General features: G+C 54.3%; 8 protein-coding genes across 8 annotated transcripts; 4 read left to right on the forward strand and 4 right to left on the reverse strand.

Annotated features, from left to right (window-relative positions):
* Positions 1–118: 118 nt before the first annotated feature.
* On the forward strand, positions 119–1,363 carry KRP23_6242 (Cyclic AMP receptor-like protein A; the record flags this gene model as incomplete). Its single annotated transcript, XM_067891410.1, has 6 exons — positions 119–415; positions 494–643; positions 703–906; positions 972–1,151; positions 1,214–1,252; positions 1,328–1,363. 6 exons carry the CDS (start codon positions 119–121, stop codon positions 1,361–1,363), a joined length of 906 nt encoding a protein of 301 aa, XP_067745768.1.
* Positions 1,364–1,426: 63 nt separating this feature from the next.
* On the forward strand, positions 1,427–2,524 carry KRP23_6243 (uncharacterized protein; the record flags this gene model as incomplete). The annotated part of the gene is made up of 1 exon (XM_067891411.1): positions 1,427–2,524. One exon carries the CDS (start codon positions 1,427–1,429, stop codon positions 2,522–2,524), a length of 1,098 nt encoding a protein of 365 aa, XP_067745769.1.
* Positions 2,525–2,642: 118 nt separating this feature from the next.
* KRP23_6244 (uncharacterized protein) lies at positions 2,643–4,691 on the forward strand (the record flags this gene model as incomplete). The annotated part of the gene is made up of 1 exon (XM_067891412.1): positions 2,643–4,691. One exon carries the CDS (start codon positions 2,643–2,645, stop codon positions 4,689–4,691), a length of 2,049 nt encoding a protein of 682 aa, XP_067745770.1.
* Positions 4,692–5,766: 1,075 nt separating this feature from the next.
* Positions 5,767–11,819, reverse strand: KRP23_6245 (Bromodomain-containing protein; the record flags this gene model as incomplete). Its single annotated transcript, XM_067891413.1, has 5 exons — positions 5,767–5,803; positions 5,880–9,262; positions 9,356–10,323; positions 10,398–10,630; positions 10,711–11,819. 5 exons carry the CDS (start codon positions 11,817–11,819, stop codon positions 5,767–5,769), a joined length of 5,730 nt encoding a protein of 1,909 aa, XP_067745771.1.
* Positions 11,820–12,134: 315 nt separating this feature from the next.
* Positions 12,135–12,953, reverse strand: KRP23_6246 (Sorting nexin MVP1; the record flags this gene model as incomplete). The annotated part of the gene is made up of 5 exons (XM_067891414.1): positions 12,135–12,290; positions 12,363–12,512; positions 12,594–12,644; positions 12,717–12,764; positions 12,828–12,953. The coding sequence occupies 5 exons, from the start codon at positions 12,951–12,953 to the stop codon at positions 12,135–12,137; spliced, it is 531 nt and encodes a 176-aa protein (XP_067745772.1).
* A 137-nt stretch (positions 12,954–13,090) lies between these two features.
* KRP23_6247 (uncharacterized protein) lies at positions 13,091–14,977 on the reverse strand (the record flags this gene model as incomplete). The annotated part of the gene is made up of 1 exon (XM_067891415.1): positions 13,091–14,977. The coding sequence occupies one exon, from the start codon at positions 14,975–14,977 to the stop codon at positions 13,091–13,093; it is 1,887 nt and encodes a 628-aa protein (XP_067745773.1).
* A 1,030-nt stretch (positions 14,978–16,007) lies between these two features.
* On the forward strand, positions 16,008–17,738 carry KRP23_6248 (2-isopropylmalate synthase; the record flags this gene model as incomplete). Its single annotated transcript, XM_067891416.1, has 1 exon — positions 16,008–17,738. One exon carries the CDS (start codon positions 16,008–16,010, stop codon positions 17,736–17,738), a length of 1,731 nt encoding a protein of 576 aa, XP_067745774.1.
* A 261-nt stretch (positions 17,739–17,999) lies between these two features.
* On the reverse strand, positions 18,000–24,989 carry KRP23_6249 (Acyl-CoA-binding domain-containing protein 2; the record flags this gene model as incomplete). Its single annotated transcript, XM_067891417.1, has 2 exons — positions 18,000–24,405; positions 24,475–24,989. 2 exons carry the CDS (start codon positions 24,987–24,989, stop codon positions 18,000–18,002), a joined length of 6,921 nt encoding a protein of 2,306 aa, XP_067745775.1.
* Positions 24,990–26,834: the final 1,845 nt, after the last annotated feature.

Below are 26,834 nucleotides of genomic sequence, written 5' to 3' on the forward strand. Positions count from 1 at the left end.
CATTGCAGACACATTGCGATCTTCGCTTGAAGGGTCATGTTGAAGCGATGGTGACCGCACATATCTTCCGACGGATTCCGAAATGCTACTGCGGGTCATTTTCGTCAGTCTGTAGATTATGAGCGATGCGAACGCATCATTGCAGGACCAGCAGTTCCAAGCCGCGCGCGAGCTCTCGACGTCGAAGCTACTGATCGGTGTTTCCGGTGGCGTGTCGTTGCTTGGAGCGCTGGTGATGATCGTGCACTTCGTAGTGTATCAAGAGTCACGAAGATGTGGACGGAGACTGCTCTTCTGCTTGCATGTAGCGGATGCTGGGGCTGCCTGTGCTTGGCTCCTGGTGTTTCTGCTCCCAACTCCTGATGGTGATGCAGACCTGGTTGTAAAGCAAACGGAGATACTTTGCGCTGCTCAGGTTTGTGGCGTGCACGGAGCCCAATGATTATATATCCAGCGCTCACTAAATTGGTTTTGTTGTGTTGGTTTCTTCTAGGGCTATGCGCTGGTGTTATTTCAGTTGGCGTCGTGCTTTTGGACTGCGTGCTTTACATTTCATCTCTTTCAGCTGCTCGCTCGACGGTGTAAAGCGCCTGAATTATATGAAGGCCGGTATCACCTCGTAGCGTGGGGAATTCCTGTTGCTGTAAGCTATCTAGATTTTTCAACTGCGCAGTAGTTTCGTCCGGACTCATGATTATGTAGACCGTGGCTCATTTGTATGTGCAGTCTTTCTCTGGTGCCACACTGGTTGGCGAGAGCGGGCGGCCGTGGTGCTGGATGCGATCGTGGAATGACGACCAGTGGAGCGTGCAAGGATTCTACGTCCAGCTGGTTATTTTCTACGTCCCCGTCGTGCTTACTTTCTTGCACAACCTCGTGACGTACGTGATGTTGCTATACTTCATGGTGCGTACTGTCATTGCTAGTCTTCACGTGCTCGATGCTGACTTGTAACTTTGCACTCCGAGTAGCCTGAGAGCTTGTCGACAGGCATGGAGACTCGAATCCATTATCGACTTCTTCTCTACAGCTGGGCATTCTTCCTTCCGAATGTGTGGGTCGTCTTCGCGTTTGCCTACCAGGCAGTGGCGCCAAATCACGCCCTCAACGCTCCGCTCTTATATTTAATCAGCTTCTTCACTCCGTTGCAGGTGCGTGGTGACGAAACATGCAGCGAGCTATTCAGTTTCTTACATTCTTGCTGTCCTACCAGGGAGCACTGAATGCTGTCGCGTACGGAATGAACCGCACGGTGCGTGGTGGCCCTCAATGTTTGATACCTCTCATGGTACTCTACTCACATGACCTTATCAACGAACGTCTGCAGTTCCGAGCTAGGATAGGAAGATCCATAGCTCAATAGACTCGAGTTGGCTACACATCTTCTGTTTTGTCCAGAATTAGTCCAACAGTTTATCCGCAAGGAATGGACACCGAGTGTGGCGCGCTCGTGGTGTCATTCTTGACCCTCCGAGAGCGACGCGAGCTTCGTGCAGTGAGTAGGAGATGGCTCTTCACCTCCACGTGGCTGCAATTCGCTGGCAATAACGAAACCGAGTTGCAACCCAAGAAATCCGTGTGGAACTTCCGTAGTCGTGCATTCCGACATGACTGGCAGACGTTCATCCGCACCGCGTGCCATTCGTTCCTGCCGCCTCTACTTGAGCTGTTACCGGCAGCTGCAATGGCCGAAACGATGGAGTTGAAGAGGGGGTTGTGTTTGTCGACCAACATTGGACAGCGACCTTCGTTCGAGAACGCTCACGCTCGGAGTGGGTACATCCAGCAGAAGATGAACCGCTGCGGGAACCTGCCCAACCTGCTACTGACTGAAGAGCTGAGCGAGCTGCGGTCGGAGCTCTTCCGGATCAAGCAGCCCGAGTGTTGGAACATGGCGTTGTATGGTGGGGGGCCAGGGTACGACGCGCTCGGACTCGTCTTCATGCGCGATTACTTCCGTGCGTGGGACGTGAACTTCCACACCACCGTGTACGACAATGAACCAGGCTGGAAGTGTGCGATCGACGCGGTGGGGCAAACGCTGGACCAACTCGGTCAGCACAACGCCTCGTTGGGCTTTCAGCACTGCGACATCACATTCGACGTGGACGCCGCGGAGAACGACCATGTGTCCAGGTCATTGAGGCGCACGCAGCTGCACGTGTTCTCATTTGTGTGTGTGGAGAACTTCTGTCTGCTGCGCGATAGCGCGTACGTATTTTTGCGCTCGCTCTTCTCGCATAGTAGCTTCGGCAGCTACTTTATCTTCACGGATTCGACGCATCGGTTGTGGCCCGCTATCTTCGACGTGGCCAACGCCGTGGCGCCCGACCGGTTCCGCGTCTGGACGCCATTCGCCCGCAGTTGCCACTTTGCCCTCGTGCTGCAGAAACTGCCAATTCAGTCAGAACCAGCGTCCACCTATCCGTTCTACGCCTCCGCGATGGCAAAACTGCAAGATTTCCGACAACACCAACAGAAGCACCTCGAGACCATGCAACAAAAGGCAACATTCCTAGTGTAACCATCTGCATGCGCTTGAATGTACATCACCTCTACACACATGTGTACCACCTGAAGCGGTACCTCTCTGTCGTCCGTACGAGCCATCCGTCAGCCGCCATAACCCCCCTGCTTCAGTTATGACCGAAGTGCAGGTGTCCCGCCGTGACTCGGCGGCGTCCGCCCCCACTCCCCCCGACGAGCTGCTGCTGCGTGTGCTGGCCGAGGAGACTCCGACGGTGTCGGCGCCGCTGGTGTCTGCGCTGTCCGTTGACGCAACGCTCGCGCTCTTCGCCGGCTTCATCACGCGCCTGGACAGCGACGCGAAGACCCTGCCGGACGGTCCCGACTTTAAGAAACTCGCGACTGCCGACACTGCAGCCGCGCGCCGCGAGGAAGAGACGCGAGACAATGTGACACCCGAGCTACTGACGTCCTATCGCGCCACGATGCTGCTAACGAACGACGACACGGCCGACGCGCTGCTCACGTTCCTGGGAGACAAGAGCAAGCTGTTGACGCGCTGCATCTTCCCCGTCTTCCAGCGCGACGCCAAGGGCAATTTACGCCACGCCTGCAGGGTCATTGATCACCTGCTACGCTTCTACCTGGACGATGTCTACGAGGTGCTGGGCAAAGACGCCGAGACTGTCCAGAGGTACATGGGCAGCCTGCTGCCGTACCTTGAGCACGCACCCGTGGCCGAGCTGTTTCTGACGCTCGTGTGCAAGCCACACAGTGCGGCGGTGATGAGGTTCTACGCCTCCACGCCCCCCAAGAAGTGGGCGTTCTTTCGAGCGCTGTCGGAGTGGAAAGTGCTGCTGGTGCTGGCCGACCACGTGTGCAGTGTCGAGTTTGGGGAAACTCACACAATTGGAGCGGCCGATGTGTTTGTGGAGCTGCTGGACCGCCTTGCAGCCGATGAAAACGGACAGTTGCTGCTGCAGCCGGCGGCGTACTGCCCCGAGCTGCTCGAGGGGTTGATTCGTGCGGCTGTGGAGCCCGAGGGCGGCAAAAGCAAGGCCTCGCAGAGAACTGTGGGCCAACGCACGGCTGCGATGAAGTGTGTGTTCCGTCTGTTACAGAAGAGCACGCTGGAAAAAGTGCAGGGTCCCCCGACGAGCCCGTACCAGTCTTTCGGCGCCACGATCGTGAACCTGGTACCCAACCAGTTGGGTCCGCTGCGTGAGAAAATTTACGAGCTTGTTGAGCAGCACCTTGGTGGGCTTTTGAAGTATCTGATCCAAAAGTACGTGAGTCAGCAGAACATCGAGATGCCAGACGAGGAGTCTGGAAAGCCGCTGCCCGAAGGAGCTGTTCGTCATACTGCTTATGTGGTCAAGGTGCCGTTTACGGAGCTGCGCCTCACGCTGGTGGAAGCACTTGTGGAAATCGTGGCACACAACCCCCGGTTGATGAGCGAACACTTTGATGCGAACGTCTGGCGCGTGCTGGTCACGTGGTTCTTTGAGTATTCTCACAACAACCTGTATCATGCAGCTTTTTACCAGCTTGTCTTTATTGCGCTGCGGACCGATAACCAGCAGGCGCTGGAAGTGCTTGTGAAGAAACTGAAGCTGGTTACGCTGTTGGTTGAGCACTACCGTGCCGACGGTGACACCACCAGCAACAAGGGTTACATATTGCAGATATGCAATGCGATTCGTCTACAAGCAGCGTCGCAGTCGCCTGAAGCTTTTCTGCGCAACTTTTTGCAGTCGCACACGACATGGCGTGGATTTGAGCAGGAGCTGCGCGATCAGACTACGCTCTTTTGTGTGAACGGTCTAGGCTTTACAGTGCCCCAAGCGATTCGTCCAGGTTACCAGAAGGACTCATGGCAGATGCTGAGCGAAGAGCAGGTAGGCATCGATCACGGATCGGAGTTTGCTCGCTCGTTAGGCTTTGTCGATGACGTGGCATGGCCCGAAGATGATGTGGCTGATGGTAACAAGAAGCGCAAGAAAAAGAAAAAGGGCAAGCGGAATTCACACCAGCCGAACGGCATTCATGACGCGGACGAAGCGGACAGTACCGATGACGACTTACAGCCGGAGGACTTCGCAGCAGCGGCTTTAATAGCTGCTGAGGAGGCAGAATTGGCTGCGAACGGGTTAATAGGCACTTCGAATGGGTCAAGTACACCCAAGAAGAAAAAGAAAACCAAGAAGAAAACCCACAAGAGATAGAGGTCCGCACTCTTGCGTTTTCACAGGAGAGCAGGTAAGTTAGGTAGAGATACTGGTGGTGGTGCACCACATTAGCGGATAGGAGGAACAGGGGGGGAGGGGGGCATTATTCGTCGAAACACGATAATGTCTTGGAAACTACCATTCGGTAGCTCCGACTCCATGAAAAACGAGAGTTAGTCCTTCGTTTGAGTCTTCGTGTCCGGAAGTTCAACGTTTGGTCATTCTGATTGCTCAGTCATAGTTTTTTGCTCTCGTGGTCGGTCACCAAGCATCGCTTCGATCGTGGAATTGTTTCCCAGTAGACCTGACATATCATCAATAGCTCGGATAGATAGATGTTCCAAGTCCAGCTTACTTGTAGCTCCACTAAACTTGGAGATTAGAGGCTTCATGCTCGCAGTTCGAAGACTTGTCGCGAATTTCTTCCGTCGTCAATGACTCGCTGTTTGCGGCAATTTGGCAAGTATACCTTCTTCTTCAAGAAGGCCTGGAGAATGTATTTCCGAAGTACTTAGTACGATGGTGCTCGCTGGAACTTTGTCGAAGCCCTCGCTACGCACCCTGGGCAGAAGACTGTAGGCAGATTCACCAATGGCAATGCATGTACTTCGTAGTACTACTGAAGATTGGTACCTGACAATAGCGCACTCGCTGGCAGGACACTATGCCTCATGAACATCGTTAGACACCCCCCAACCTTCGCCAAGAATCAGCTCCACACAGTATTCTGCTGTTCGATGAGTGCTGCGGGAGCGACCACACCTGCATTTTCTCTGTTTGAGGCTCATTGCCGGTCTTCAATGCAGGCCAGAACCAACACGAAATCTCCATGGCTGCGGCCCAGCACCTGTCATAGTTTCAAAATCACAGTTGCAGTTTATTTACCACGCACCTTCGTGTTGAGTTAACTCCATCTCGGCTCGGCAATGCTATTCATTTGCGAGTCAGTCATGCACACTACACACTTAGGGCCACTGGTCCCCGCTGTTGGGCTGACTTGTGAACACGCTTGTTTTGTTGAGCACTTTAATCAGCCTAAGCGAAATCGAGAGCTTGGAACATCTATCTCTATCTACGCCCGATTTCCACCCCGAGGAAACTCCGCTTCCCTGTTCGTCAGACAAGTTTAAATAATGTGAGAAATCAGACAAACATCGCATCCTGTACACCAGCCAAGTTACGAACCATGGGTTAATGCGATTGTCGTCCGACCCGTCATCTTCGTCCCATGTAATACGCAGCGCCTCCCATGGCAGCATTCCGTGATCATCAAATGGCAAGGACCCTGCGGTTACCCCTCCGTAGTACTCGCCTGGGTACCCTTGTGGGTTGCGGAACAGCATACGAAAGTGTTCTCCACAATGCCATGTACGGTTCACCGCCCACGCGTAACGACTAATATCCACAATGTACTCGGGCAATCGATTTTCGAGGCGCAAAATTGCCATGATCGAACGGGCTGGCAACTCCGTCTTTCCTCCGTCTAATTCATCTTGCTTGATAGCGTCCTTCTTTTCCGGAGACAGCGTGCTGCTATTCTTCATCGATGACGAGCCATCAAAGTTATCTTCGCACGCACGAATTTCCTTACCCCACTTTTTGATTTGTCCATCCGCAACGTTTACCAAGTTGTGGGCCAACGGCGGCAGTGTCGGAAAGCGGCCTTCGCAAAAGAGCTGGCAATTATCGCGCATGAGCCTCAGGTCAGTCATGAACTCAACCGCATTCTTGTACTCCAGCTTGCTTGCCTTGGAGGTTATTTTTTCAAGATCCATCGGCTGAGGAATAATTTCCTTGTATTGTGGAAACTCCCGATCAGACACAGGCTCAAGGAACGGTCCGGCGTCAGCTAGCATTTTCAGCTTAGCCAAAACTCGCAGAAACACTCTCGCAAGCCTTTGTTCTCGCGATGGCAGGGGGCACAAGAGCTCTCCAGGCTTACGAATGCATTCGTGCAGAGCCATGTCCGAGACAGGTTTTAATACCGCCAACGCATACGGGTCACCTCCGCCGTGGTGGTAAGATACCTTCTCCACCGTGCAGACAACTGCTGCATTTCGAACAGGAGTATCACTTTTCTGTGTGAAGCGCTTTTTCTTGCTCTTCTCGTCTTCTTTTAGCGCCAGAGCATGGCCATCTCCGAAGTATACGACAACATTTCCAGACTCAGGAATAAAGTTCCGAGTCTCCTTAGGTCGAAGCTTAAGCCATTCACGCCGATCAAGTCGGATGTGCAGATCCATGAAAGCCTCCACATTAATGAACTCCTCCAACAGCAGATGCAGTAGAAACACTAACTGCGCGTATGTACATGAACCCTCGAGTGCCAACCGCCACTCATGTCGCTTCCGCTGCCATGAAGGTCTGATTGTCTCCACGCCTGAATTCAGGGCTGTCACTGCAGCATTTTCCAGCTTTGCAAACAGATCGAGTTGCTCTTTGAATACCTTTGCCTCTTCCACACGATCACTCCACGTCTCAGAACCTTCCCAAGAAGCAGGCAGCGTGTTTGTGCTCTCTAAATGCTGCTTCAAACTAAGTAACATTTTGCGGGTCACGTTGTGTGACTTGATGACCTTGTCCGCGTCTGTAATAGTCATTGTTTCACTCTTGATAGCGCCACCCGGAAGAGGGAACATTTGGAGTTCAATACCATCCTTAGCATTCCATACCAACTCCGTGGTGGTATCTCCGTCTTGCTTGCCTTCTTCTTCATCGAAGGCACTAAGTAGCTTATCATTCACCTCGTGTAGTTTCGTCAACAAGTCCAGCTCCCGAACTCCTTTAGGGTTTAACCACTCCAGAATTGTCGTAAGCTGAGCTTTGCTGGCACAAACCACGAACTCTCCAGGATCCCCGCGCTCGATGAACAACCGCGGCTTCGTATCATGCTTGAACATATAGTACGAATTGTGGTATCTGTCTCTCCCTAGGGGGGCCTCACGAATAACAATTGAGCTTAGTTCGCTCGCCATTTCTTCTGCCTGAACTTTCTTCTCTTGCTCCACGTTTTTATCGTCCTCAGCTTTCTCTGCTTGAATGTCTTCGAAAAATTTGCCGATAAATTCGTGCCTGCGCTTAATACCCTCCGAGAAAACGTTGTGCGAATTGGGATGGATGCCTTGGTTAGCACAATCTCTTCTAAAGGCATTCTCTCTTTCACGCCGCATCTTGTCGGAGTGCTTTCTCTGTGAGTCCAAATCGGCTGCGCGCTTTCTATGATTCCTGTGAATCAGCATCTCCTGATCCACTTGAGATGCCATGTAGGTTCGAATGCTAGAAAGGGTCAAGAATTCTGAACAAATCCACGAAAGAGCACCAATTTTGTACGGCGTCGGAAGTTCGTGGAACTCGAAGCAATAGAGGCCGTACACAACGTCGGCATACTTGAACGTCTTGACCTTCTCTGCTGATGAGTCTTGCAGCGTTTCTTTAGCCTTCTTGCACGCTTCCATCCTGCTTTGGTTTGCACGAACACGTCCGATCACGAAACGCTCGTAATCTTGTTCGAAGACGTCCGACAATGCTAAGGCAGTGCGCCCTACTTCTGACTCCTCGCCATTGTACAGTACAGCATTATCCCACACCAGTCTAATATCCCCCGCGAACTTTTCGTAACCGTCGGACCCCTCATATCCCCCTGAATCAATTCGCTTCTTGATAGTCCCCAGGTCCATTGGGTGTTTGATGATCTGCGAGTAATCCTCTAGGCCCTTGGCGGATGTGTCAACAGGAGTATTGAATGGTGTCGAGTTGGTTTGCATGTATAGCGTCTGCCGGACGATTTCACACCCAACTAAAGGCTCTGCGTGGCCAATAGATGGGTCGATTCCCATGTCCTTGGACATCAATTGACGGAGAATCTCTTGCCAAGTGACAGCATTCAACATGTCACCGTAGGCACGCTCGCAAATTCCGTAAGTCCTTTCACTGTTCACGAACAGGTCTGAGACCTTGATATTACCTTCAACAACAAGATCATCCAGCAGCGACATAAACGACTTTTCCGACAAGATGACATGGAGGAACGCCATAAAAATCCGCGCTAATCCCACATGGGTGCCTTCGTCGCAACTAGTCGTAATGCACTCCACAAGTGCCTCCAACGAAATCGATTCAAGCCCCACAAAATCCTTGAAAGTGCTGATCGTTTGCCACGCCATGATGAGCTCACCGAGAAGAGGGCCCTCAACTCCCTTTAGACTCGAGCACGCCAAAGGGAGGCTGTTGGTGTTGACTGCATCTCCTTCGAGCAGGCGCAAATCTTCGACAGGGTATTTTTGACCGTGCTCTTTCAGTTTTCGTTCTTCTTCACGCTCGTCCATCATGCGCTGCCTCGCATCATCAACTCGCTGTCTCTTCCGAAGGCGTTCGTTTTCTCGCTTCTCACGTCGAACCTCTCGTTCGGCCATCTCCTTTTGGTGTCTTGCCTCACGTAGCGTGTAGTTTTCGTGCAGGCGATGCAGCTGTTTAAAGAACATTGACTCCAGATACACTTCCTTGTCTGGAAACAAATTTGAAATCTGGGCTCGAATGAACGGGTAATTCTTCACAAGAAACCACGCAGACTACAAACACACGTGTTATCCAACAACACCAACGTTAGACAACGATAAGTCATGATCCTCACACCACCAACATAATGCAGTATGCAGTCGTACCACTCGAAATCTGCCCTTTAAAGACAGCTCAATAATCTGCTGGAGAGTGGCTCGATAGGACACTTTCTTGTTAATCGGCAGCCATTCTTTTAGAACGTACGCCACAAGGTAGCTTGCCTCAAAGAGATGACGAACATGCTTGAAAGTATGACGGTACGATGAGTGAGGTAGCAGTCCAGACAGCGGGCCTGCAATCTTGTACCAGGAATGAGGCGTGACAACCCACAGTGTTGGGTCCCCCTCAGCGTAGTCCAGGCACCAATCCGTGATCTCAGGAAGCCAAACGCGAGTGCGAGCGTAGCTAGACGGGTGTCTGAAACCGCACTCCATCAAATTAAGCTCATCTGGAGTGCCCTTTGCATTGACGTCAATGGCTTGGTCGGTTCGCATAAGTCCGACTACATCAGCCGGCAAGCCCGCGTTTCTGGAATCCACGCTGGTGCTCGGTCGCCTCTGCACTTTGTTAATTGGAGGTCTTGCTGGTTCAGCAATTCGTTGTGGAAAGTGGTCGGCCTTAATGACCGCCGGGTTGCCGGTAGTAGCCGACGAGCGCCGACTCGCTGTCGTCGTACCATTTCCGCTCTCAGCACCACTACCAGTGGATGATGACGAAGAATTGCCCGAGTTTACTTCGTTGTCGCTACCGCTACCACTCGAACTGCTGGTGGCGGACGAGAGGAGCTCACTGTCGTTCTCGGAGCCAGCTCCAGATCCACTTCGGCCAGAACGAATATCCTCGTCGTCTGAAGTCAAATCGCTACCACCACTATCCGAATCGGATTGTCCATCCATTTGAGACAATTGATTCGGGTAAAACGGGCTAGGAAAGCGATAGACGGTCGACCGTTGGAAAATGCAGGAATCTGCTGCATGAGCAACCTCTCTCTCCTTGTCTTCGAATTCGCCATCGCCTTGATAAATGGCTTCATCCTCAATTTTTGGGCGTTTGCTGTCATTTTGTTTGGCTCCTGCTAGGACATGGCAAACAATAAGCAAAACCGCATTACCAGTTCGACACACAGCAGCAACAACGACAGTTTACCTCTGTTGGGCCTCGCTCTTGCTTTAGCGGATGGGGATTTTGCAGGGGTCGACGAGGCGGAATCCGCGCGTGGGCGTTTCTTGGAGCGCGAGGGAAATGCTGGGGACGCAAGAATAGGCCGAATTGGAAGCGGACGCTCCGCTAGTGGCAAATGCTCTACGAGTGTTCCAAACCCCATGATTTTTGGGCGCTGATCTTTTGGTCGGTCTAAAATCTCGAGACTAATAGCCTTGCTGTAGAAACAAGCGGCACGAGGAAAACAACGATATTAGAATTCATCTTCCATCCAACAAAGAGTGAGGCTTCGCCATACCCGTTTTCATCGCAGAAAAAGAACATGTCCAAAAGGCGCAGCGTATCGCCTCCGTGAGCGTAAGCGTCGTTGAAGTGTGCCGGGATATTCGACTCAATAATTTCTTCGGGTCTGTCTCTGGCAAGGGCCGGGTCCACAAGCGAGAGCTCTTTCGCACCTCGGACCTCGCCTGAAGGGACCGTCGGACCAGTGGGGATCAGCTTGGGCAAAACGGGAGGACTAACCGGAACGAGCGGTACTGCGGGGGATGTCCCATTCGCTTGGACAACAGAATTCTGGGCACGACCTGCTGGCTGTTTCTTCTTGGCAGACCGCAAACTTGTTGCAGCCTTTGCTGTAGCTGTGGGCGTTCGTGGTCGTTTAGGTATCGCGTCTGTCGCCTGGGCGTTCACCTGAGCTCGACTACTAGCTGCAGGTGCTCCCCCGCCTTTTGCAATAAAGCCTGGCGGGAGCTTCAGCGTCACCTTCAGCGACGACGGACTCACTTCCGCCTTCTTTTTGGTCGAAGCTCTCCGCTTCGGCGGTCTCGCAGCCGCAGACACTGCAGGAGAAGCGTCACCAGCCGCAGGTGGGAGTGGCGGGGGAACGGGGAGCGCTGTCTCCGAGTCCGACAGTTCCGACGAGTCCGAGCTGGAACTGGAGCTGAATGAGCTGTTACTGGAAGATTCCTCATCTGGTGCAGCCGGAGGAGGCGACGGAGGCGGAGGTGGGGGTGGAAGACTCGGCGGCGCCGCTACTACAGGAGCCGCTTTCTCCGTCTTCTTGGCTTTCCCGTTGCTCTTGACCGGCGACCGTCTGGGTGCTGCAGGTTTCTTCTTCTTCCTCCTCTTGCTGCCTCCACTAGTGGCACTGTCCAAGTCCGAGTCGTCCTCATAGTCCGAGAGCGCCACGTCCACCTTCTTCCCAGCGCGTCCTCGAGGACCTGCTGCTTTCTTCTTCTTGGCCGACGCTCGCGGCGCGTCCGAGTCCGACTCCGAGTTCGACGACGAGACGGCCGAAGAGCTCGAGGACGACAACACGTCGTCCGAGTCCGACGACAGACTCGATGAGCTGCTAGAGTCCATGTATTTGGCACTCATCTCCACCGACATGATGTCTGCGAGCGCCATGTTCTCCCTCTTTTCCCCTGACGCGGCTGTGCTCTCGTCCACTGGAAGCGCTCGTACACTCGCGCGGGGACTGGTAACGAACACGCTCCAAACTTACTCGCGCCGCGCCACGTTTAGGCCGGTCCGGAGCTCGCTCTGCTGTGCGTGCAGCCACTAAATCTTGCGCAGAGTGATGGTCCATATCGGATTAAAGAGGGGGTTATGGTTTGTATGGGGCTTTGTATACTCGTTTCCTTCTCTCGGCAAATTGCTGTTTGAGCGAGGGGACGAGACTTGATCTGGTCAAAAGTAATAAGTGTATTTGAATTGATGGAACTAGAGCTGCAGCCGTGCAGGGCTCATGCCGCCGTTGCTGCTCGTCGTGTGCGTGGGGGTAGAAGTCAAGCGGCTGTCGTTAAACTCCTCCCGCGCGCGCTCCAAAATGTGCCGCTTAATGTCCAGGAACGAGTCAATGATCTCGTCTTGAACGAGCTACCAACACCAAATCGTGTCAATAGGCGGGTAATAAGAGCATCAGGCGTATAGAATTCAGCACGTGCGTACCAGCGGGCAGCTGTGCAGGATGGACATCATGTAGTAGCCGAGGTCGCGCTGCCGCTTGTCCACAAAGTCGGCCGACAGGGACGACCCGATGTACTTCTTGCTCGGCAGATACGGGAACATGGGCGCCCGCGACGGATACTTTTCGCGCAGCTGCAAATACACACAATAGGTATTGCATACATTGTTAGCCGTATAACGTGACGAATGCGTGGACTGCTCCTTGTTTCTCACCAAAATGTCGACTGCGCAAAATTCGCGGTACCGTCGCACGACGTCCCAAATCTGTGCACCAGCGTCGCCCAATTCAGTCTCCTGTTTTCAATGCCATGCAAATGAAGTTGCTGCTCAACGAACCTCTGGCGTCCCATTGCGCTCGATCCACGAGCAGCGCAGGATGTATTCCTGCAGCCGTACAAGGTGAGACTGGGGAGACCGTGGCTACAGCGGCCAACACACACTACTTGCCGTGTAAAATTTGCCGCAGTCCAGGTCCAGAGACTCCTGGCTGCCCAGCACTTCCACCCGGAAGTCGCCGTGGAGGCTCGCGGCGCTGCTAGGCCGCTGCCGCGGCTGCATTTGAGGCGAAGACATCTTGCTTGTCGAGGGATTGTGAACCTCAACCTGTGTGCTAGAATATGTGAAACTACGTTCTGTCATGTCGGTGCAAGCTGAAGTTGCCTCGACAAGGCAAAACGACACAATGCTTTACACTTGAGTATGTTTCATTTTCAGGCCACGTCTGAGTCGTCCGAGTCCGAGTCGAAGGCGCCTGCGGTGGCAAGGCCGAAAATAAGCGGGGCAGGCTTCTTGTTGATGCATGAGGCTCGCTGTACGGGGACCTCCATTGTTTTGGCCTCGCCCCATGTTACAGTCTTTCGCCGGCTCGTGCTGGAGCGAGACGAGCAGGACAGACGCTCACCGAACAAGCTCTCCGCTTCGTCGAAACTGTGCGTCGACGACACCGGGGAGATGGCAGCTACTTCCTGCTGTTGCTGCGGAGAAGTAGGATTGATAGGCTCGCCGAAGAGATTTTCGGCACGAAATTCATCCCCACTGTCGCTTGGAGTATCCGACTCGGAGCTCTTCTTGATAACTGGATTGGCATCAATCCCGCGCACCGCTGTAGTCGTCGCCGGCGTGGGAGCATTCACCACAATATTGGTCACATGGGGCGGTGGCCCAATTAGTGCTGCCTCTTGAGGTTCTGGCATGGGTTCAGCCAACTGGATAGTGGTCGCTGGTGATACTCCTCCTGGTGGGCTAGTGAACTCCGGTTTTTTCAGCGCCAAAATGGTAGCCGAAACTATATCTTTAGAAGCCGAAATTGGCAACACTGCAGAATCGTTCTTGCCGGCAGCAGTATCGACAGTATCGACATGGTCAGACATAGAGGTGCAGACTGTAGCCGTGGAGTTGACCTCTTCTCTCGACTGAGGTCCCGCCGCCAAGGCGTGTGCAGGCACCTTCAACGCAGTTCTGATAATTGGCGATAGAGTCTTCACCTCAGCGTCTGGGAGCGGGATGGCCACAGAGCCAACAACTGATACGCCATCAGTCTTAGCACTATCTCTGGTACTTGGTGCCGTCAAGGCCCGCAGCTCACACTCCAATGACTCTTCGTTTCGCAATAGATAGTTTTTGGCGGTAAGAAGGAGAGCCTTGCTCTTCAGAATATCGGGCTGGATGCTCAACAAGCACGGAACAAGTTGCAGGGCACGAATTGCGCCAAAGTCCTTGATCAGCGTGTCCAGATAAGCTTGCGAGTCCATGAAATCGGTTCCAAAGAGCCGGGAATTGACCTTGAACTCCTCTTGCCGTGCCTTGTTTTTCTTGAGCAGCTTGCGCACTACTTTCTTGACGCCCTTCTGCATTTCAATCGCAGCGTTGTCATAGACGCATGACACTTCATCGGGAAGTGTTGGTACCGCTCCAACTGGAAGAAGAAGTTGGAATGGATCAATGGTGGCATTAATACTGGGCTGTCCTTGCTTCGCCTGCGCGGATGTTGTCATCAGCAATGCAGGTATGTGAGAGCTAGCGGCTTGTTTAATTGGAAGCGGTGATCGCGGTACAGGGCCTGCTGCGGTAACAGAAGAGGTGATCGTCAAGGACTTCTTTTCCACTTTTTTTGCCTCGCCTGGCCGAACCGGCGACCGTGTCATGAATTCATGCTGCGCTTCCATGGTTTCTTCCAGTATGCGGCTGCTCTCGGAGTCTACCGTGCTGCATGAAGAGCTGGACAAATCCGATGCTACCGAGTGCTGTTTCACAACTGCAGGCGCAGGTGGGGCGGGGAACGGCAATCGGCGACGAGTTGGCGGCGGGTTAGTTGTAGTTCTCTTGGCTTCGAACACGGCGCGCGCAGACTGAAATCCCGCAGACACCGGCTTCTTCTTCTCCACTGCAGGCGCTGGCATCGATGTTGCAATCACTGGAGCATGAGGCGGGGCTTCAACATTCGACGGGGGAGGCCATCTCTTTATGGGCGAAGGCGAGGTCTTGGATGCGGCCGAAGCTGGCACAACCGCGTTCACCCAACGCAGAGCCACGTTCTGCCGCATTGGGGGGCGGGCGGCGATGCGCCCCGAGGGCATTTCGAGCGGCCGAGACGCCATCCGGAGCGGAACTGGTCTCCAAGACCACGGGCTCCACGACGATTATGCTTTTGGCGAGGACATGGCGCACTGCGGCGTAACGGTCAATGCGATAATCAGCCAATGAAGAGTCGTCTCCGGTACCACCTTGACGGTACATCTACATCAAAGACGTTCGATCGGAGCCTCAGCACCGCAGTCTGGTGCTCCGATGCGAGCCGTCCTTCCATGTGAGCTCAGCTCACTGGGCTGAGAGCCACTGCAAGCACTGCCACCTTGACGCGCTGTTTGAGTTCAAGGCCAGGTTGAAGGTGAACATCTGATGAGACCTCAAGGAAAGGACGGCTGCACCGGCCCTCGGATTGGACGCCACAAGCTCATTCGCTGCTTGTGCTCGGCCATGAGCCGCAGCAGACCATTGATAAGGTATGGAGATGTGATAGCGTTGCAGCCACCAGGTGCAGGCACTGCAGCAAAGCAGGAGTTAATGTCCAAGGTGATTTTGTCCATGCCCTGAAGTCGCTGCTGGGATCTGTCGAACCGCGCATGACCGCCGCTCATGTTGAACTGCCGAGCAGGTTGAATAAACTGCCGAGCAGATTGAACATATTGATGATCGTGTTGGAGGCGCGCGGCATTGAACTTTTGGGGCGCCTCGCGCACGTTCTTGTGGTGAAGTGCTGATGATACAGTATGACCGCTCGCGCTTGAGCACCGGGACAGCGCGACTGGCCTGCACGCCAAGAGATTTTTACCTCTTTTTTTTTACGCCACGCATGACTTTTTACGTCATTTTTACGCATCCCTACCATTGGCCAAAAGTCTGTTGTGCGCAATACGATTGGTCAAAAGGCCCTGCTAAGATCGCGGTCGCGCCGTTGCTGGTGGTGCATCTAATTGCCTGGAGCTGATGCAGCCGCTCAACCTCTGTACGCGTGTTTGCTCAAACCGGAGCGGCTGGTTGCACTTTTGCGGCTCATTCCGCAATCCGCAGCGCAGCAGTGACGTGCACTTTTGCTCCGCCCATTGACCTCCTCCCGTACACACCAACATGATGCAGTCGATCGCCAAGCGCTCGGCCTCCGCGGCCCGAGCCAACGCGAGCCGCGCCTTCTCGAATGTGGCCGCCGCCGAGGCCGGCAAGGAGCGCCTCGTGATCTTCGACACGACGCTGCGCGACGGCGAGCAGTCGCCCGGCGCCACGCTTAACTTCAAGGAAAAGCTTGACATCGCGCGCAGTCTGAGCGTGCTGGGCGTGGACGTGTGCGAGGCGGGCTTCCCCATCTCGTCGCCCGGCGACTTCGAAGCCGTGTCGGCCATCGCCAAAGAGGTCGGCCCGCTCACGGCCAACCGCGCGACGGGCGAGCCCATGACCGTGTGCGGCCTCGCGCGCGCCATGGAGAAGGACATCCAGCGCTGCTACGATGCTGTCAAGCACGCGCCAAAGCACCGCATCCACACGTTCCTGGCCACGTCCGACATCCACCTCAAGTACAAGCTCAAAATCTCGCGCGACGAGTGCATCCGTCGCGCCGTGGACGCCGTCAAGTTCGCGCGGAGCTTGACCGACGACGTCGAGTTCTCCACCGAGGACGCCGGTCGCAGTGACCCCGACTTCCTGTGCGACGTTCTTGCTGAGGTCATCAAGGCTGGCGCCACGACGCTCAACATCCCCGATACGGTCGGCTACACGGTCCCTGGAGAGTACGGATCGCTCTTCAGCTACCTGATTGACAACACGGAGGGCAGCGACAAGGCCATTTTCTCCACGCACTGCCATAACGACCTGGGTTTGGCCACGGCCAACACGCTGGCTGCTGTTCAGGGCGGCGCGCGTCAAGTTGAGGTTACGATCAATGGTATCGGTGAGCGTGCCGGTAACACGGCCCTCGAGGAGCTTGTTATGGCTCTTAAGACGCGCCCGCAGCACTTCCCCGTGTACACGAGCGTGGACTCGACGCAGATCACCCGCTGCAGCCGTATGGTGAGCCACTACACCGGTATGTCTATTCAGCCCAACAAGGCCATTGTGGGCGCTAACGCTTTCGCGCACGAGTCTGGTATCCACCAGGATGGAGTGTTGAAGCACCAAGCCACGTATGAGATCATGCTGCCGGAGTCGGTGGGTCTAAGCGAGAACAAGATGGTGCTCGGCAAGCACTCGGGCCGCCACGCGTACAGCAAGCGTCTCCAGCAGCTTGGCTACAACAACCTCACGCCGGAGGAGCTCGACCACTACGTGGAGAAGTTCAAAGTGCTGGCTGACGAGAAGAAGACGGTCACGGATGCTGACATGGAGGCGATTGTGTCGGACGAGCTGTTCAAGCCCGAGGTGTTCTGGACGCTGCAGTCCGTGCATGTGACGGCTGGCAACCTTGTCAAGCCCACGGCTACGGTCACGCTTGCGCACAAGGATGGACAGGAGGTGAGCGAGGCTGCCATGGGCACTGGTCCCATTGACGCCATCTACGTGGCTATCAAGCGCGCTACGGGCATGGACAGCATCAAGCTGAATGACTTCTCCGTGGAGAGTGTGACGGATGGCACGTACGCTCTGGGTGAGGTGACCGTGCGAGTGCAGGAGGACAAGGAGGAGGAGGAGAAGACGGAAGATGAGAAGCACGTGAACGCCCAGACCGGTGTGACACGTGACCGCCAGTTCGTTGGCCACGGCGCCAACACTGACATCCTGGTAGCGTCGGCTACGGCCTACGTCAACGCCGTTAACCGTATGATGGCCTCCCAGGTGCGTGGTGTGACTGAGGCTCGGGTGGACGCCTAAGATTACGAGAATACAGCATCAAAGTAACAAGGGGCTCGCCAAGCGATCGTGGAGCACTGCAAGGCATTGTTGGAGCAGGGAGAAAGTCGGTTGTGGAAGCGAGTGCTGTAGTATGTATTATCTAATCGCCGTGCGCATTGCGGAAGGCTTCATTGGTACACCAGCAGAATGGAAAGCAAAAATATAGTGTCCCGAGTTCGCAAACGATGCGAGCTGGCACGAATGTCTCTAGCAACTTGTCCTGTGTGATTGATACGCCATTTACTCCGCTGTGAGCCCGTCGTAGGCTGTGAGGCCGCTGTTGTTTTCGATGGTGTCGTCGGCGCCGTGTGCGATCAGGTACTCGCCAAGGACACCTTCACCGTCGTAGGCCATCGCGAAGTGAAGTGGTGTGTTGCCCTGTGCATTGCGGTGATTCAAGTTGGCTCTGCGTGTAACCAGGAGCTCTACCATGCGCTGGTTCACGTTTTGACACGCGAGCAGCAGCAGCGTGTTACCCTTGTCGTCCTCGCTGTCGACAGGGAATCCTGCGTCCAGACTCTCGACAAGCCGCTTCATCCGCCCGTTGCGCGCCTGCGAGAATACGGTGTCCACCTCCAGCGAGGCTTCATCTCCTGCTGCCGGTTCCTGTCCACGTGCACGTGCAGCATTTGCCTCGTGGTTCACGGCATCTAGTTGAGACCGCTCCGCCGCCGTCAGAGGCAGCAACTTGTTGCGTGCTGTCAGCAGTTTGCGCACATGGAGTTTGTGCGAGACGCCGAGAACTTCAGCCATGTCCTCAGCACGGAGCTCAACGAGGAACTCGCCGTCCACTGCGCCTTCGCTGAACGCAGCCTTGTACTGCGGTAATGACAAACTGTCGAGCCACCTACCAACATCGCCCACGGTCCACGCGCGTAGTTCTTCAGGCAACGGCTGCTGCTTTCCTGGTGCTAAGGCCTCTTCCTCTTCGCGTTGTCGCTGCACCAGCTCTTGCTGCTTGCGCTGCGCCACAGTCGTTAGTAAATTGCTGATGGCATCTCCACCTGGCGTCTTCTTCGCGAGAGCTGCGGTGACTGGAGTAATGTTTGCGGCAGCCGCAGCAGCAGCAGCAGTGGCTGCGGTCTCCGCTGTGGAAGTGATGGCTGAAGCAGTGGTGTCGGCGTTGATGTCGCGCAGATTCTTGAGCATATTGAGCGAACTGAAGTACGACAACGACATCGACATGAACTGGAACTTCATGAGCTCTTCCGTGGATTCAAACATTGCCTGCGACCGTACTTCGTGCTCGCGAGCTTTAGCTGCCGTTGCTGCTGCCGCTGCTGCCGAGGTGGCTGTAGCTGTCTCGAGCTCAATACCCCTTTCGCGCAAGTTTTCAAGCTCCAGCTTTTGCTCTTCCAGCAACTCCATCAGATGCCGCTGCAAACGTGCAAATTCACGATCCTTTCGCATGCGAGTCTGCTCCATGTCAGCAAGCCGCTCTTCCAGTGCAGCCAATGCATCTCGCTTTCGTTGCACCTCAGCAAACGCTCCAGCAAACTCCGCTTCCAGGTCACGCTTCTTCTTTTCACGCTCGCTGCGTTTGATGCTGAGTGCCATTTCCACGGCGTACGCGTCTGCCTGGCGCTTTTTCAGGGCCTCCCTCGACTCCAGCGCGTTCTCATCCCCAAGCTGGTATGGTGCACGGTCGTTGCTGTCTGGTGGTGAAGACGTATCCGGTACACCGTTTCCAAGAGGTTGATGTTGCAACGATGATCGGTGGTTGCGTAGCAATCCTTCGACACCGCCAGCGTGCAGTCGTTCGGCTTCGTGTGTGAGTTCTCTCACGTCGGCGTCTAGCTGGTCGATTTCTTGCAGTTCGTTCTCCAGCACAGCCAGCTCCTTTTCGGCTTCACGCAGCTCGTTGTGCACAGCACTAACCTGACGCTCGGCTGCTTCTTGTGCGCGATGAAGCGCATCAAGCTCGCTCTGCTGTCGTTCAAAAGCCTGCTTCGAGCCTTCAATTAGTTGAAGTCCGAGCGCCAGTCTTTCAGCTCCAGGCGGTGCATCGCGCCACTGCTTCTTGCGTGCAGCTTCTCGTCGACCCAGAAGACCACGATACATCCGCTGAATCTCAAGAGCTGCAAGCTCGGAGAACCGAGCAGTGAGAAATCTGCCACGCGCGATGTACATCCGCCAGGTAGCCTGCACTTTGGCAGCGTTACGGTCCTGAAAGCGGCGGCGTTCTTGCTCTTTGCGCAGTCGCCGGGCACGCTTCCGTCCGAGGTGACCACGAAAAACTCGCTCTAACATGCACGCCTTATTTTCTCGGAGTTTTGCACGGTATGCCTTGCGATTCGAAAAGCCTCGGAAGACGGTCTGGATGCGTATGGTTGCATGTAATCGCCTTGCAGCCTCTTCCTTCTCTTCAAACAGTCTACGATATCGTCTACGGCCTAAGCGGCCCCGTGCTATCCTCACGACTTCACCACCAGCAAAGTTTTTGACGCGCTCTTGTTGGGTTTCACGTCGTATACGATCAACTCGACGCGTAGCCAAGAACCGGCGGATGTACTTTTGGACTCGTGTGGCTTGTGCGTCACGCCGTCGTCGCAACTCGCGCTTCATGTTGGACTCATTCGCTCGGATATCTTCTCGGAAGGCCTCCTTTAGTGAAGTCCGTACCTCGTCGTACTGATCGCCGGTTAGGTGGCTTCCTGCTGTCTGTCCAGGCCCAAAGGCTCGTCGTTTCTGCTCTCGGCGTCTCCGAGCGTGTTCTTCTGCTTCAAGCTGGTCAAACATACTCGGTAGTTCTGGTTGTACTTGAATCTGTTGTCGTGTTTTCTCCACGGAAGGAGCCAGCAACGTACTAGCGGATTGTTTTGGTGAAATTGGCATTTCGACAGACGTCTCAAGAATCAGCGATGGTGAGGACACTGATGTTTCTAAGACTGTACTGGCGGCAGCAAGCACTGCCTCATCCATCGCGAGCTGGTCTAGGTCCCGCTGCTGAGATTCAGCAAGCCGCTCATCTTGTTGAGCCTGTAGTTGTGCTTCAAGAGCTGCAAGTCGCTCGCGATCCTCCTGTTCCCACTCACGTCGCCTCCGCTCCTGTTCCTCTCTGAGAGCAGCCATCCGTTGCTCAGTAGCAGCGCGATGCTTTTCACGCTGTTCTTCGACCTCCTTTTCAAGTCGTACTTCTTCAGCACGGATTTTGGTACGTACATCATCGATATCGTCATCTAGCTGGGTATCGCTATTGTCTTCGTTCGGACATGACGTTTGATCATTTTCATGCATCACGATAGCAGGAAGAGCAGGAGGAAGCAGCATGTCCAAGGGCACAACAGATTGAGTTATTGGGATTTCGGCGATCTCAGTTGTCGAGGTGGTCAGCGTTGCGCCTGGTTGTTGCAGGAGCTTCTTCTTCTCGTACGCAGATTTCTGGGCTGCGTGCGTACGCAGTGCCTCCTGAAATGCTCGTTCGGACTTTTCTAGTTGAAGGTCATACGGCGATTTGTTGGTTTGCTGTGGTGACCAGCTTACGAGAAGCGAATTGCCTGCTGGATCTGCAACTAAGGGCTCAGCTGGAGTTTTGGATGTTATTGCAGCACTTTGAGGCTCGAGATCAGTTAGTGACGGCTGGACACGTTGGCTCTCATCCGGAACTGTCGTCTCCTTTCTTGCTGCTGCCTTTTGCTGCTTCGTCGGTGTTGCTTGGCGCGCGTCTGCTTCCTCTGTAGCGCTGCGATCTTGTTCTGAACGCTCCGTTTGGGAGTTGACTAGCATCTCGATCACCTCTGTGACGTAGCTCTTTGCTTCCTGGCGGAGCTCATGGCCAGCGCGAAGCCATGATACAAAGGCACTCTTTGGAGTTGCTAGTGCTTTCCTCATCTGCGCACGGGTTTTAGAGCGCAGGTCACTGGTATGCGGTTGTTGATGGGACCATACATGCTGCACACTTGCGCGTCCCTGGAGAAATGGATCTACGTTCGTGGGGGACACCAGTGTGTTTTCCACTGACTGCACTAGGACAAGTGGAACGTCAATCTCGGCAAGCAATGAGCCCAGGTCTGCGTGACGGAGAGCACCTCGGCATAAGCGAATACGCCCGTCAAGCGTGATGGCGTTGGTCACAGCTGTGTAGATACTCAGCGCTAAGTTCATGTCGACCTTGCACAAGTACGCCTCTGAAAAGAGAAACTTACAGAAGAATGACACTGGCAAGTCTGGTCGCGTCGGTGGCAAACATGCAAACACATTCACTGCGCTGTGCAGCACCGCGGCTAGCTGAGCATCCACGCTCGCAAACCCATTGAAAAGAGCAAGTGACTGCAAGTATCCGTCGTAGCTTTTGCCATGGAGTACGGCGTAGCACGAGGCTACGTTGGCACCATTTCCGAACCCGACGATGTGAAAAGGAGCACCCGAGGTGACGAACTGAGCGGTGTGCTGCAAGAAATTGAGTAGCTCGTGCACACGGCGCGCAAGCCACATGTTGTTCAAGACAAGCTTGTCTTCTTCGCGGGCTTGATCATCGACTGCATAAGCAGAGCCGGCTTGACCTGGGAAATTGAACAGCAGCGCTCGTGAGCCCGCGTTCCGCGCCACAATCGGTCGGAAGAACACTCGAGTGCTTTCGAGCGTGTCGAACAAGTCGTGAAACACTACGAGATTGCACTTGACGGTTGGACCGATGGGCTGGCCAATTATTACGTACGGTATCTGCGTGACTCCATCCTGACAGGTAAATACAGGATCTGCAGTGCCGCCTCCTACGCCATCTTGTAGCCCCGACGGTGCTGCAAGGCGTGTCATGTTCTGAGCTTGTATGGCTCGTCGAGCAGTTTGCTTCTGCTGAGACTGGCGCCGCGTTGTAGGTGACGAATCATCGTTGTTTGAATCGTTTGTGACCTTCTTGACTTTCCCATTTTCGCGTTGCGCGTCTTCCAGCTGAGCAGCAGCAATGCCGGCTGGCAGGATCTCTGATTTGAGGAGGCAAAGCATACGTCGTGTCCCCGTGTCTTGCATATGCAGCCTGTGCTTCCACGCGTAAGCCTGCAGCACAGTACGGATCCAATCGCAGAACTTCGCAGCGCATGAACTAATAGGCGCGATCTGTGCCGGTGTGAACAGTGGATTACGAGCATGAGCTGCTGCCTGCATCACGGCACGTTCAGACAGTCCCTCTAGATCCACGCGATGCAACCGCGAGAGGAGTTTATCCTGTGAGATCACCCGTTTGACCTCACCCCAGTCTCCTCCACCTCGTGACCCCAGAAGCAAAGCCCCCAGACCACTCAACACCATCGCAACAGCAGGATGCGGATTTACAAAGCTGTACAGCTCAGCGGCGTCTTTTTTCGTGATCGCTGCGGCCACGACGGAAGTTTGCGCCCACACTTGCTTCCACACATGCTGCAAAGTGTCTGAATACTCCACATCATTATTGCCATCGTCGTCAGTCTCCTCTCTTCGCTCGGCTATCGAAAGCTCTCGAGTACGTTTTTCATCCTGTTTGTCTGGACTTCGGCGGTTTGGACTAGTTTTCTTCTCTCCACGTCGCGCGATTTGATCCAGAGCCTTCATGCGGACCTTTTCAACGAGTGTGTAAAACTCATAGCAGTTGGCGCAGACCTGGACGTCTCGGTAATAGTATCCCGGAAACGTGACTCCGAGAGGTTCGCCATCTCCGTAGTAGGCTTCTGCAAGATAGTCGCCATCTTCACCACTCTGGTACCGTCGAACGAAGAGATCTACAAGTTGTTTCTCAGCCCGAGTCTGTGCGACCAGCTTAAACGGAATGGTGTGCGTTGGTGGCTGAGGCTGCTGTGTCTCGGCACGCTGCAGTCGCTGTGGCGACGATGGTTTGCGTTGCTCTGCTAACCGAAACAGCAAGTCGTTCGTGCGACGGGACTCCATGAAGGCACTTGCAGCAGCCGCGGCGGTGGCGACACTAGTCCGTCGCCGGCCTTTCCTAGCGTGGCCTGCTTGCTCGCTTAACGTGGGCTCCTTTTTGCGTTCCAAACGCCGAGCAGTCAACTCGGCGATTGACATGCTGCAAAAGTCTCCGCAGCAACCACGCTTCTGGCTGGACATGAGATGAGCTGCCGACACTGTTCGTCGTCGCCCTCGAGATAGAGAAGACGTAGCTGGAAGAAAAGACAAGGCTTCATCCCAGTCCGTCGAACTGTGAAGCTGGAGGTTTGCTCGACGTCTGCCTTCCGATTCTCCAAGCGGGTCCAAACGTGTACTGGAAGATGCTGCTGGCAGCAACCGCGACGTAATTCTGTTGAGGTGAGGTGCTGCGGTCGCCATGATAGCTTCAACAAGCCGTTCATCAGGACCCCTGCCTTCAGCACGGGCTCGAGCCAGTAATCTCTCGTTCATGGCACGTGGTCCCTCGTAAGTGCTTGGAAACGACGACGCTAGCGCGTCGGGGAAGGTTGGTGCAGAAGGCAAAGCCGCTGCGCCAGAAATGGTTTCACAAGTCGATGTCCGCCACAACTGCAGCTTCCCACCCTCGTCAACGATGAAAAGCGAGACGCAGCGAGCCACGCGGCATTTCTTGTTTTTCTCCATGAAGCTTATGAAGTGCTGTACCAACTCGTTAACGGTGGTGTTCAACTTTACGTCCTTACTCGCGATTCGCTGCCCACCAAGAGCTAACCAAAAGAGTTTACCCTGCACACGACCGCTCTTCTGGAGGCTGCGGAAATAAAATGAAGCACAATGCATCAGAACTACCAGCAACACGCAAACAATAAGACTTACTTACGTGAATTCATGCTCAAGGTTGGCATAGCAGCCCGGGTCTAGTTCACCGCGCGGACGGACGAAAGTGCTGATGGCGGCAGTGCATGAACTACCGGATCCGAGCGAATTCAAAAATACCAAGAGGTCTGGCGCAGCGAGGAACGGTACGACACCGGGTGTATCGCTCTTCTCAAACCAACAGGCTGCAACCGGTCGGGTCGCATCGTCCAACGTGGCAACTTGACCAGCGACTTCATCGGCGAACTGCAAGAACGCGCGATGCACTTGCTCCGGCGAGAGTTTACTCTGCGGCTTGCGGCGTACGACACCCGCGTCCGTGTAGTACCAAGCCCAGATCTGCTGCTTGTCCACGATCACCGTCTCGACCACGTGCACGCTGCATTCGCCTTTGTCTCTGCTAACAAGTGCAGAGCAGACCCAGGCCCACGACCGATTCGTGCGAGGCTCTCTCTCCAGATCCACCACTGGTGCGCTGTCGCGCAGGATCTGAATCTGACCATGCTGTTGCTGCTTCATCGAGTGGAACGCCTGAGTGCTGCCGCTTGGAAGTGTTGGCGGTTGCAATATCATATATTTTTAGGGAGGACTGCAAATACGCGCACACCTCAGGTTTCGCTCATGGTGCCGCACCTCAACAGAGTGGAATTGGGGAGGCCGCATTGGAGTGCTCGACGGAAGCGTTCGGGTGCGTATGAATCATGTGCGAGGTTTGATCAATACGAAGCTGGTGGCTTGCCCACCGGACGCGTTTGTTTTGAGTTTAGGTGTTTGGATGCACGCAGGACTCCGAATGCCTTCAACTTGAAGCGAGTGAAGCCATTTAACCCATTTTTTCTGAAGGGCGTCCTATAGGTTGGTAGCCTACAGAGTCCGAAAGGACTAATGCCTGAGCCGGCTATCACCATGCAACCCTCCCCACCTCCAGATAGGCACATGGCGACACTAGGAAACTTTTCTGCTTACGTCTTGTCTTGAAGCAAACTTGGACGGTGCGCAGTCTCGTCATGCAGATCGCGTGACGTGACATCCTTTGAGCAGCTCGCAGCATTCTCCTCGAGCCTTGCGTCCGCACTGGGAGGTCCGCCAAGAATAGCATTTTTAGATGTGGCGGGTAGCTCCTCAGCAGCGAACAATGGGCTGTCGGGACTCCTTCAGCGATCTTCTTCCTCTTCCTCCTCCGCATCCTCGCCTCCCGCGGAGGACGGCGCTTGCGCGACGCTGAAGCTTGGAGACTGGACGAGTGCGCTTGACGGGCGAAATGAAAAGTGAGAGCTTGCTGGCGCAGTGAAGCCTCAGGGTGTAGTCAACAACAACACCTTCGAGAACACCGTCGAATTGGATGCAGACGCTGGGTTCATGAGAGCAAAGCTGAAGTGCGTACATGCCGGAGGACAATGCGTGCGGCCACCAATGCTTAGTTAGACAGCAATGGTTAGACTTGAGAGAGAGACCTTCCCAAAGTCTGGACTGGGCAGCAGGTCCAGCTCCCCTCGCTAGTGCTTTACACTTTCCTGCACTGTGAATCAAACGAAAGTTCATCAAACAATAGCCGACATTCACGTGTCGCCTCTGGTTTTCAGACTTGTCGTACCCTCTGACCAGGGATGTTAAAAGAAATAAACCTTTCCTGAAAAAAGAAATCTTCTTTCGATTATAAGAAGATAAAAGAAGAAATCGTGGGTGTTTCTTTTAATGGTTTCCAACTCTACAATACCAGCTCCTGCTCAATGTTTCCGCTGTCATTGGAGTTGCTACTGCCACTGCCCTCGGCTTCGGTACCGTAACGCCAACACAATTCCTCCCATATTGCCTCCCAAGATAGAATTCCCTGGCCGAGCGCCTCAGGATAGCTGCGAAAGTCAATCTATAAATTGCTATGAGAGCAAAAAGACCAATCTTCTTTTGCATTAAAAGAAGATAAAAGAAAGTTGAATAAAAGAAAGCTTAACATCCCTGCCTCTGACATCGGTGAATGGGGGGGGGGGGGTTAAATGTGAAAAATGTGAACTGTCGAGACGTAGCCGTGTCCGTTTGGTAACCAGGAAATAGAACCTATCTCAAATTGGAGCCCTCCACGCAAGCACTTTGTCGACACCCTCCTTGCTGCAAGCGGCAACGATTCGTTGTCAACGAACCGAGCGCTGGGATCCGGTTGAAGAGACCGTGGCATTCATGCTCAGTGATCATGACAAAGTTTGTGTTTGCGCGGTGGACATCGGCAAATCAGAGCGGAGTGGAGGGATCCTGTCGCGGGAAAACGTCCTTACCACGATGAGATTATGGCGAACATGTGAAATGCGGAGACGTCGCCACATTGCCAAGACACGCTACATCTACCGGTACATGTAACCCCACGCCATT

The sequence above is a fragment of the Phytophthora ramorum genome (assembly GCF_020800215.1).
Source record: "Phytophthora ramorum isolate Pr-102 chromosome Unknown Phyram_PR-102_s0005, whole genome shotgun sequence".
Classification (NCBI taxonomy): domain Eukaryota; phylum Oomycota; class Peronosporomycetes; order Peronosporales; family Peronosporaceae; genus Phytophthora; species Phytophthora ramorum.